Source organism: Vigna radiata, chromosome 1 (genome assembly GCF_000741045.1).
Source record: "Vigna radiata var. radiata cultivar VC1973A chromosome 1, Vradiata_ver6, whole genome shotgun sequence".
Lineage (NCBI taxonomy): Eukaryota > Viridiplantae > Streptophyta > Magnoliopsida > Fabales > Fabaceae > Vigna > Vigna radiata.
Window position 1 is genome coordinate 33,168,928 of NC_028351.1, and position 11,932 is coordinate 33,180,859.

An 11,932-nucleotide genomic window follows, 5' to 3' on the forward strand; every position below is an offset into this window, starting at 1 on the left:
GGGAGTGAAATTTGTTTAAATTTGAATTATAGAAAGTTTATAATTTTTCTTATTTAAAAAAAAATTGTAATTGAGTGAATCAATGAGCCAACTTGTTTACCTATCAACCCGTGGTGGGTCGGACAGGGTTGTAATTTTTATAACCCGCTAATAAATGAGTCGGGTTGAGTTGTCTCAATATGTAATCAACCTGTGATGGGTCGAGCCGGGTGATCTATTTTGACAGTAGTAATAAATATGATGTTAAGTTGATAAGTAATGAATATATTGAGTTTTACGTTATTTCTAATCCACTTTCAGGAATTTTAATAGGTTTTGGTGTTTAATGTTTGATACCTTATCAACCTTTTAATGTTCTTTTATACATTTAACAAAATTAATTTTACGAAATATAACTATATTTTTATTATGATAATTTTTCTATTACCATAATTATAGTATATTTAAATTATCTTATTTATTATAATCATTTTTCAAAAATTTTTATTCTTAACTAATTTATAAATATTAAATTAAATATAGTTTTTAAATTTATATTCACATGAATTACAAAAAATTATAAATTTATAATAAAATAATTTACTATAAATATTAAACAAATCTATTAAATTAGAAAACAAAAGTTGTTAAGATCAATTTTTCAAAAAACATAATTTCAACAACAAACAACATACAAAGTTATAAAAAACATGATGAAGATTTAGTCTTTTCACAAAAAAGGAAATTAAACTTGAGCAATAAAATGCTCTAATTCAGAGAAAACATTTTCCTTATAGTACTTACGTCAATAAAATTCAAAAATATCTATACTATACCAAAAAAAAGTCTAAAGTGGAAGCTTTTGAAATAAAGTATTTTAATATACTTATTAAAAATACTTCTATTAGTCAAATATCTATACTTTTTTAATTGTTTTTCTTTCTTTATCCCTCTTAAACAACCTATATTAATGTCAATATTAAATTAATTTGCATCAGAGGCACTTTGGTCAAAGTAATAAAATTTGCCACTTTTGTCACATACTTACTCTCCCACATAACACCTCATGATGTTCTATACGTAGTCGTCACTCGTCTCCATTTCCTTTCCGAAAACAAAGAGGCCTCATATTTTATCACACTTTTTTAAATGTTATAGACTCAAAGTTTAAGAGAAAATTCATTTCTTTACATGTTTTTTTTTTTTAATTTTAAGAAAATATATTTTTTCAATATGTTTTTTAATTGCTATGATGACTTAAAAATCTTTGAGAGAGAGAGAAAATTAAAAGGAATACAATAGATAATATTATATTAAAATAAAAAATAAATTTTACCGAGGAGAAACATTCCAATAAATGGTTTAATAATGAGGGACGGAAATTCTGCTTATCCCACACGCTTTCTGCCCACAAAATTCATACTTCCCATTACTATCCAATCCCTGACCATGCAAACAAAAACAGCATATTCATAGAACAAAAACTCACAAAAAAACAACGTTAAACAGTTGTTTATCCTAATGTTTTAATTCCTTAAGAAAATCCTTACGTTTATTTTTCATCAATTAGTGCCAGCTCATTTCAGTTCTATCTAATTCATTCCAGAACTCTCTTCAGAATTCCCAACTAATGGTTACTGTTGAGGCAAAGATATGTGAATTAAATAATTATTTAATATAAATAGTAAAATATGGTTTTAATTTTTAAAATTTTATGTTACTATCTTAACTAAGTAAAGAAATTGATGTTTCAGGCATATCGATAAGAGCCTTAATGATGTCATAAATGAAAGACTTTTTAACTCACACCAAAACTAAGCAAATAAAAACACATAAACCATAAAATTATTTTGTTTTCGCAGTTCTCTTTTGGAGTAAAATTAAACAAGAGACGATGATTCTCTAGAAGTCATCTCCATCGTAACCAAGATCTTCCTCAACCTTCTGCGCAGCATCTTCGGCAATCTTATCTTCCAGATACTCAGCACCCTCCACAAGCGCGACTCCACCTAGAACCCCAGCGACCGCGCCCACAGCCAATCCCGCTCCCATCCCCCCAAACTTACTCTTCTTCTTCTCCTCTTTCGGCGCGTACCCGTACGCGCTCCCCTGCCCATACGACGCCGTTTGCGGAGGCGCATTATAACCGTACCCACTCTGAGGTGGCGCACCATAACCCTGCTGTGGCGCACCGTAGCCCTGCGGTGGCGCACCATAACCCTGCGTAGGCGCATTGTAAGGATACCCACTGGGCGGCGCCGCGGAGTAATAGGCGTCCTGGGGCGGAGCACCGTAGGGAGAGTACCCGTATCCCTGCGGAGCAGGAGAATAATCCCTCACACCGTAACCCGGTGCGGGGTAACCACCGGGTGGGGGATAGTGGGGCTCTCTGATGGTCACGCTAACCTCGACCTTCCCTTGTGGTCTGCCAGATGGACGCTTGAGGGTGAGAGTGCGGCTCACGCGCTCGCCCATTCCGGCGTCGGCGAGAATCTCAGAGAGCTTGAGCCGAGCCGAGCCGATGAGCGGCTTGGTGTCTTCTTCCTCCTTGACGGCGTGAACGACGTCGATGTAGAGCGTTTGATCTTCGAGGGGCTTCGGCGGTAACGGAACTACGAGCGTCTGATCCCAATTGGCATCGGTGTCGCCGTTCTCGTCCACGTGGGTGGAGAGCTTGTTGCTGGGGTCCACCCAAACGACGACGTACGGGCGGTTTGCGCCGTTGCGCCAGTTCACGTTCTTCAATCCGCGCGCCGATGAGAGTTTCACTTCCACCTCGTAGCGAGAACCCATTTCTGATGTTGGAACTGTGAGTGATTTGGTTGACTCGTAGGTTTTCGTTCAGAAATGCAAGAGACTAATGCGCTTTTATAGGGAGAGTTTGTTTGGGTTCTTTGGCTTTGCCCTTGCTTTCTCCTGAAACTACGATTTTGCCATCGTGAGGGAAATTGACAAATGGAACAAAGGTTCTTTGCTTCTGGCAAGGTTGGTGGGGAATGTGCCAGGAAAAGGTATCTTAGATAAGGGAAAAAAAATGGTTACTTTTAAATTAAGTTTCTGAAACATATGAATAATGATTATTAGATAATTTTTTTTTTACAATCTGAATATCATCTATGTGTTATGTTTGATTACTTTAATATTATTTTACAATCAATAATAATAATCATAAATATTAGTATTGATTAATCATAAAATATATGTAAATGATATTTAAATATTGTAAAAAAATGTTATTTAAGTATCATTATCTGAAAAATATATATAGTTACAGTATTAATTAATTTATTCGGATAAAAAATATTTATATAACATCTTGAAGGAGAATTATTTTATTAGTTGAAGTATTTTATAATTGATATGAAACAAAAATAACTATATAAATATATTTTATGTATTATAGAATTTTTTCTTTAGGTACATAACAAAGTTTTTAAAATATAAGTCTTTTTTAAAAGAAAGGAGAACTCTCTTAAATATAAAATAAATTATATATAAGTACTTTCCATTATTTATATCACTTTTGAATTGACTTACTGCAATAAGATTTTACATACATTATTTTTTACTCAGTTCAAAATATACAATCATAAGATAAAGTAGTATATTTAAAAAAAATAAACTTATACATGGCTCCAATAATTAATATAAATAATCAATTTCAAACAATTAATTCACTACACACCAGTTGTCTACTATATCAATTAAAACTTTATATTTAAATTTATAATATTTTTATTTTTATAACAACTATAAATATTAATATATAAATATTTGAAACAAATTTTAAATAAAATTTAATATAAAATATAAATTTAATATTGTTAAAAATATTTAATAAAAATATCATATTTTATATATATATATATATATATATATATATATATATATATATATATATATATTAAATTTAGTCTTAATTTGTAAGGTAAGAAATTGTTCTAATTTTTTTTTTTAAAAGTAAGACTAAACTAAAATAAAATACAAATAAAATAATTAAATTGAGATTCTTCACCTAATATTTTTTCTAATCATGAGTTGTGGTACTGTTACTATTACCTCATACTATCTCTATCATGTGATAAGATATTCATTTGACACATGACAAAGTTTTTTTAAAAAAATAAAATAAAAAAACATTAAAAAAATTAAAAAGTTAAAAAAACAACATACTAGCAAATGACTTTGAGTTAATGTCTTTAGTTCTATACTACCGAAAAGGTTAAATTGCATCACATTTTCAAAATTGAGGATCCAATTAAGACAACTTAAAATGAGAGGACCTAGTTGAGATTCGTGTACAAATATGAGAATCATCTGATGGTTTTAACCTTATCTAAAATGCATTATCTCTGTAAAATTCTTTCTCTTAGGATATCTTTGTCTTCTTCATACAATTTCTAGCCCTCTATTCATCTGTCTAAAGATCATAGATCGCTTGAGTGACCCTTGAGGTGAGATCTTCCTTTCTAACCAATCAATTTCTACAAAATAGAAAGTTGATTTTTGTTCTTTTCTTTAGGTTTGTGTGTTTTATGCTTGTTTGACTTTTTCTTAATCAATCTAAAGTCTAAATCTTCCATAAGACTCCCTATTGATCAGTGGCATTGAGAGTATGCCCTGATCAAGCTTTTGTGGCTTACAGGAGCAAATAGGGCTTTTGGAGTTTAGGAGCAATTATAGAGTTCTTAGAATCATTTGATAATCAAACAAGTAGGAGAAGCTAGTTAGTTTAATTTTAGCTGATGAACAAGTTTTAATCTATGTGTGTATGCTTGTATGATGATTGAATTTTGTGTTTCAATTGTCAAGTGATTTTTGACCTATTGAGTTGATTGTAAATGTTGGAATTGGTATGAATTATATGTGTTTGAATCTTTGAAATGATTGAATGATATGTCTAGTGTTTGTATTGAATTTTATCAATTGATTGTATATAAGTTGAGAATTCTAGTTGGTTGTGCATCTAGAATGAGTATCAGATTGTGTTGCAAAGACTCGCTAATCATAATTCTACAAAATTGTTGTTTTGCATAATTATTCAGACTCGTTGGGCGAGCATAATCTCGCTAGGTGAGCTTAAAGTCAGAGAGCTACTGACTTTACTATTGTTGGGCGGTCATTTTGGATGTGCAAAAACAAAGTGAGTGAGCTCACTAACTTTACCCTCGCTGGGCGAGTTTATGGTCGTTGGGTGAATTTAATATTCAAGGTAACTTTGTCTACCAATGGATAGGAAAGTGAGTTTCGACTAGGCGAATTATGTTCGTATTTTAAGTCTGTGTTAAGCTCGTTGGGCGAGTTGTTCATTCGCCAAACGAGTATACTTATGCATGATACTCACCGAGAGAACGAGACGACCTCGCTAGGAGAGAATAACATAGTTTAATACAACTTTCATATGTGTTTCTTATAAGTTATGTTGTCATATTTTAGTTCATAAAAGATATTATAATTGATAATATGTGGAATTAAGAATGTTGGAACCAATTCAAGGGAAATTGGTGATGATGTGTTGTAGTGTGAGCTTTGACATATGTACATTTTGAAAGTAGGTATCCTGATATAATATTACCAACCATAAACTCATATAGAGAAAATGGGATGGGGAAGAGAATGATAGGAGGTCTTTATTTTGGACTTTGTTCTAAGTATAAAAGATTAACATTATGAGTAATAAGATGATAACCCTTGCGTTTATAACTCTGTATAGTATAAATATTACTACGGGTGCGCACCTATAATGAATACATGTGTCAAAGCATGTATCCAGACAATTGAGTCTAGAGTTAATATTGGATTTAATTTATTTTCCATTCATATATGTGCATTTATGTTCATATATTTATATTCTGTTTGTATATTTATATTCTGTTTTTATATTTCTTTAAACAACTATATATATATCAATTGTACTATCTCCTTATTATTGAATAAGATACACAACTTTCATGTTTTATTTTCTTGTAACATGGTATCAGAAGAAAATTAATTCTTGATCACGTTTTTCTGCAACCAATTCTGTTACTGCCAATATCTTCATCTTCTACCTCTTGTTCTTGGTTTTCCTACAATTTCTTCTCCTTTTATGGCTATTTCCTCTATTATTGTCGCATCGTTATGTTTTATGTTTTAACTTTGTTTTCTAGTGTTTTCAATGAGAAACAATTGGGTGCTTTAATCACTCGTAGCCCTGGATTGATTTTTGAGGAATCTAGAGGAGTTTCCGAAGTTTTGGGTTGCGAAATTTTTGTTCAATTTGAGGTTGTGAAATTCAATGGCTTCTAAAGTTATTCCTTCTTCTAATAATTCTCAAGCGCAGTCACATTCCTAAGCTTTGATACTTCCTCAAGAGCAGATTCATGGTCTATTGGCACTTCTTCCTCAATCTAATCCCACAGTCACGCATTCTACGGGTCTAGTGAGTTCTCATAATGTTTCCACTTCTTCTCAGGATCAAGGTAATATCTATTCCCAATAGATTCTAGACACAGGGACTACTGATCATATATCGAGTTCTTTGTCTCATTTTATTTCTTATCATAGAATCTCACCAATTACAATTTCTCTACCCAACAAGAACTCTTCATTTGCTCATTTTTATGGCACAGTTTCTCTTGGCCCACACTTTACTTTACATAATGTCTTGTTTGTTCCTAATTTTTCAGTAAATCTTATTTCAATCACAAAGTTAACTAAATCTTTATCTTGTAAAATTACCATTCCTGAATTTTCATGTGAAATACAGGACAAGTCAATCCTGCAGATGATTGAGAAAGCTGAAGAAAGAGATGACTTGTATGCCATGATAGTTCCTGTATCCACACCCCTTGGTCCACCAACTGCTATTACTCTTGAGAATTCTATTGCTTGTTCTACAATAAGAGCTAACTCTATAGATATTTGGCACTCTAGACTAGGGCATCCTTCTTCTTCTTGTTATACCAAATTACGCACCATGTATGCCACTTTACCTAATACAAAATACACTCATTGTGATACTTGTCACTATTCTAAGCAAAGAATATTACCTTTTCAATTAAGTACTACTGTTTCAAAAGCTCCTTTTGATTTAATTCATGTTGATATTTGGGGGCCCTATTGTACTTCTTATGTTGATGGTTTCAAATATTTCTTAACTATAGTGGATGATATGTCTAGATTCACATGGATTAAAGTGATGACAAGTAATTCTGATACAAGATCATAACTTATTGGCTTTGTTTCTTATATCAAAACTCAATTTGACATTGATGTAAAAGCTCTTAGATCAGATAATGGTAATGAGTTTGCAATGACAGATTTTTATAGACAAAAAGGGATACAACATCAATTATCTTGTGTTGAAATACCTCAACAAAATGGAGTTGTTGAGAGAAAACATCAACACATTCTCAATGTTGCTAGATCTTTAATGTTTCAATCCCATTTGCCCATAATTTTCTGGTCTTTTGTTGTTCGTTATGTTGTGCAACTCATTAATATTTTACCTTCCAAAGTTTAGGCATATTTTTCTCCATCTCAGCTGTCACACAATGTTAAACCTGACATTACTTACGAGTTTTTGTCTCACTTTGATATGCTTAAACTCTTCAAGCTCATAGAACAAAATTTCAGCCTCGTGCAAGAAAATGTGTTTTACTTGGTTTTAAGAAAGGAATGAAAGGCTACCTTTTGTTATATTTCAACTCAAGGGAAATTTTTCTATCAAGGAATGTAGTATTTTATGAAAACATATTTCCTTTTCTTACCTATTGATACACAAAATTCAAATTCCTTGAATTTTGTCACCAAAATCATTTCCTCTCCATTATCTCTTTTCTCAGAAGCTACTGATCAACCCTCTTTACCACCTACATCTCCTTCTTCTATTGTTCCAGACCCTGTTATTTTTTCTTCTCAACATGTTTCTGTTGAACCTGCCACTACTACTCCACAAAGGAAATCAACCAGGCCAAAACATAAACCATCTTATCTGCAGAACTATCATTGCAACATGTTATCTACTTCTTCCGCCGCTCAGTCATCCACGGGTACCTTATATCCTATCTTTTCATATCTATCTTATGATGCATTATCATATCTTCATAAGTCATATGTCCTTAATCTTTCCCAAGTTAGTGAACCTAAAACCTATAACCAAGCCATTAAACATGATTGTTGGAGAAATGCCATGGATCAAGAAATTGCAGCTTTAAAAAATACCAAAACTTGGGTTTTGACTAATCTACCTTATGGAAAGCAACCTATCGGATTTAAATGGGTATACAAAATAAAGAGGCATGCTAATGGGAGTATTGAACGATACAAGGCAAGGTTAGTAGCCAAAGGCTACACACCACAACAAGGTTTAGATTACTTTGAGACTTTTTCACTTGTTGTCAAACTCACAACAGTAAGATTGGTTCTAGCTTTAGCAGCTTCCAAACATTGGTATTTACATCAACTAGATGTAAATAATGCTTTTTTACATGGGGATCTAGATGAAGAGGTACGCATGTCTCTTCCTCTTGGCTACAAAACAGAAAAACCAAGGCAACTTTGCAAGTTGTTGAAGTCTTTATATGGACTCAAGCAGGCCTCTAGACAATGAAATTACAAGTTGATAACTACTTTACTTTCTTTGGGTTACATACAATCAAAATCAGATTATTTACTTTTTGTCAAAAGTGATTTTGCTCATATCACCATCTTACTTGTTTATGTAGATGATATAGTTTTGGCAGGTGATGACATCCAGGAAATCCAAACTGTGAAGACTCTATTGAATGCAAATTTAAAAATTAAAGACCTAGGCCAACTCAAGTATTTTCTAGGCTTAGTAATTGCAAGATCTCAACAGGGCATTACTTTGTCACAAAGGAAGTATGCTCTAGAGTTACTAGAAGATGTAGGATTGTTGGGATGTCAACCTGTTTCTACTCCCATACATTCAGGCACAAAATTCTTCAAGACAAAAGAGAAACCCTATTCAGATGTGCAAGCCCATAGAAGACTTCTTGGCAGATTATTATATCTAACCAACACAAGACCAGATTTATGTTTTGTTGTTAGTACTCTTAGTCAATTTCTTTACAATCCTTTTGAAGATCACTATGCAACAGCCATAAGGATCTTGAGATATATCAAGAACAATCTAAGACAAGGATTATTATTTCCCTTCAACACAAAACATACTCTCAAGGATTTTAGTTATTCTGATTGGGCTGCTTGCCCTAACACTAGAAGGTCTGTAATTGGTTTTAATGTGTTCTATGGTGCATCCTTAATCAGCTAAAAATCCAAGAAGCAAGGTATTATATCTAGATCATCAACCGAAGCAAAATGTAGAGCCTTAGCTTCCACAACATGTAAAATTCAATGGATTTTGTATTTGCTCCATGATTTGAAACAACTTCTACTACAACCAATTCCTCTATTTTGTGACAATCAATCTGTTATACAAATTGTACATAATCCAACCATGCATGAGAGGACAAAGCATATTGAAATTGATTGTCATCTCATAAGGATAAAGTTATAGTTGGTGTAATTAAGTTCCTGCCCATTTCTACTTCAGCTCAACTTGCAGATATTCATACTAAAGCTTTGCATCCCGCACAATTTCAATATCTGTTGTCCAAGCTGAGCATTAAGGATATATATGTTGCAGCTTGAGGGGGATATTGGGTTTAATTTATTTTTCATTCATATTTGTGCATTTATGTTCATATATTTATATTTCTGTTTGTATATTTATATTCCGTTTTTATATTTCTTTAAACAACTATATATATATATATATATATATATATATATATATATATATATATATATATATATTGTACCATTTCTTTATTATTAAATAAGATACACAATTTTCATGTTTTCTTTTCTTGTAACAGTTAACTGATTTTGTGTTTTATATGATTGTTATGATATTATAATTACTGAATGAATATATGATCTGACCACTTGTATTATGAAAGTTCTTTTTAAATACTAGCTTATCCTTTTTTTTTATGTGTGGTTTTATCTTTTATAATGATCATGTTTTATTTTCTATGTATAATTTTATCTTTTATAATAATTATTTATAAGTGTGAGTAGAAGATGAAATAGGTGTTGCTATGTCATTGCTGGAGACTGAATAGACTTTTAATTAGTCTATTAGGTATACTTAGAGTATACTTGTACATAAGTAATACTTTTTGAATAATAGTTAGTTTTTAGAGACCTTACCCATATTATATGTCGATATAATAATTATCTCAGATAACTTAAAGAATATTTAAGTATGTTTTCTTTAACCTATATCAAACTTATAATGTTTTTATTTAGTAGACTATATTATTAAATGGAATGTTATAACAAAATTTAAATTTGTATTTCCCCACACAAAATATTAATGATATATATATATATATATATATATATATATATATATATATATATATATATATATATATATATATATATATNTATATATCAACTTTTTTTTGTTAATTTAGTTTATTTTATAAAATTTATTAAATAACTCGGAGATAATTCACCCCACATATAGATTTGAAATGTAACAAGTTTCTTTCCATCCACTTGTCATATAAATTAAAAAAAGAAAAAAAATGAATAAATAAATTAATGATATTTTAATTTAAATTTAAATATGTCACAAAATATTTATTGTAAGGATAATAGTTATACAAAACTTATGGATTAATAGTTTAGTATTTTCTTCCGCAAGTAAATAGAGAATGATATGACAAAAAAGATAATATAAATTAAGATTGAATACATACGGGCACTCACAATGAGTTACAGTTTTGAAAAAAAAAAAAGGATTTTATAAGAGATATGAAAAAAAATGAATTGTGTTGAATTTTAAGTTATCCGCTAAATGTAAATAAAGAAAAAAAGATAAATGAAAATAAAGATGGATGATAAATATGGTGGTTAATGCATACACAAGAAAATAACTCTAAACGAAAACAAATATTTCAGCTGGATTTTTATTTTATCCCTTTATTATTGTAAATAATTGGTTTAATTAAGTATTGAAAAGACGGAATTTGATAATTTATTTTATAGTAAGTAATCAAATAAACGCAAAATAAATTTGCTTCCCAAATAAATAAAAACAAATAAATATAATGCTTTTATTTAATTTATGTTATTTAAAATTATAAAATATAATATAAATGTTTAATTTAAAAATTCATGTTTTGAAGATTTAAAATAGTTTCCTTTTATTATTTTAAAATCAACGTATTAGCGATTTTAATATATTATCTGTTTAAAGCTATCACAAAAAAAAAATATTTCTTTTATTATCCAACATACATTTATGACAAATTTTTAATCATCAGTGTATCTTTAAAAAAATACTTACAATAATATATTTACAATAATATATATTTACCAACGACTAATATATTATACAATAATCTGAATCTATATATATATATATATATATATATATATATATATATATATATAATTTTAGTTGAAAAAAATATGTGATTGAATAAAAATTAGATTTGATTAAGATATTTTGATAAGATAAGATATATTTGGACATTTGTCACAATTCTTAAGTTATAAATACCATCTAAGTCTCTTCATTGTTGCATACATTTTTCATTCCTTTGATTTGAAAGTTTTGTTTGAAGTAAATAATATGGTTACATCATCACTTTGTGCTAATGATTGTGGTTTCTATGGTTCTCCTGCAACAAATAACCTTTGTTCAAAGTGCTATAAAGATTATCTCGCAAATTCAAAGGGTTGTGAAACAAGCAACAAGAGTTTTTGTTTGGAGAAGTTATCATCATCATCATGTACTTCTCAAAGGGAAGGTTCTATCATTAATGACATGATTTCTCTTTCTATCACANATTCTAAGACAAATGAAAAGAATGAGAGAAAGAGATGCAAGAGTTGTAATAAGAAGATTGGGTTATTAGGGTTTCAATGT

At 30.2% G+C, this 11,932-nt stretch overlaps 2 protein-coding genes across 2 annotated transcripts in view; one reads left to right on the forward strand and one right to left on the reverse strand.

Annotated features, from left to right (window-relative positions):
- Window positions 1-1,736: 1,736 nt before the first annotated feature.
- On the reverse strand, window positions 1,737-2,837 carry LOC106764306 (protein SRC2). Its single transcript, XM_014648587.2, has one exon. It carries the CDS (start codon window positions 2,770-2,772, stop codon window positions 1,882-1,884), a length of 891 nt encoding a protein of 296 aa, XP_014504073.1. The 5' UTR covers window positions 2,773-2,837; the 3' UTR covers window positions 1,737-1,881.
- Window positions 2,838-11,635: 8,798 nt separating this feature from the next.
- The window catches only part of LOC111241660 (zinc finger A20 and AN1 domain-containing stress-associated protein 6-like), a 9,823-nt gene continuing 9,526 nt past the window's right edge, over window positions 11,636-11,932 (forward strand). Inside the window, exon 1 of the mRNA XM_022780637.1 lies at window positions 11,636-11,930. Within this exon, the coding sequence (XP_022636358.1) occupies window positions 11,636-11,930 (295 nt within the window). The remainder of the gene's footprint in view (window positions 11,931-11,932) is intronic.

Bases quoted from the DNA above. Each gene is read 5' to 3' on its own strand.
- LOC106764306 (XM_014648587.2), bottom strand. From the start codon at position 2,772: ATGGGTTCTCGCTACGAGGTGGAAGTGAAACTCTCATCGGCGCGCGGA.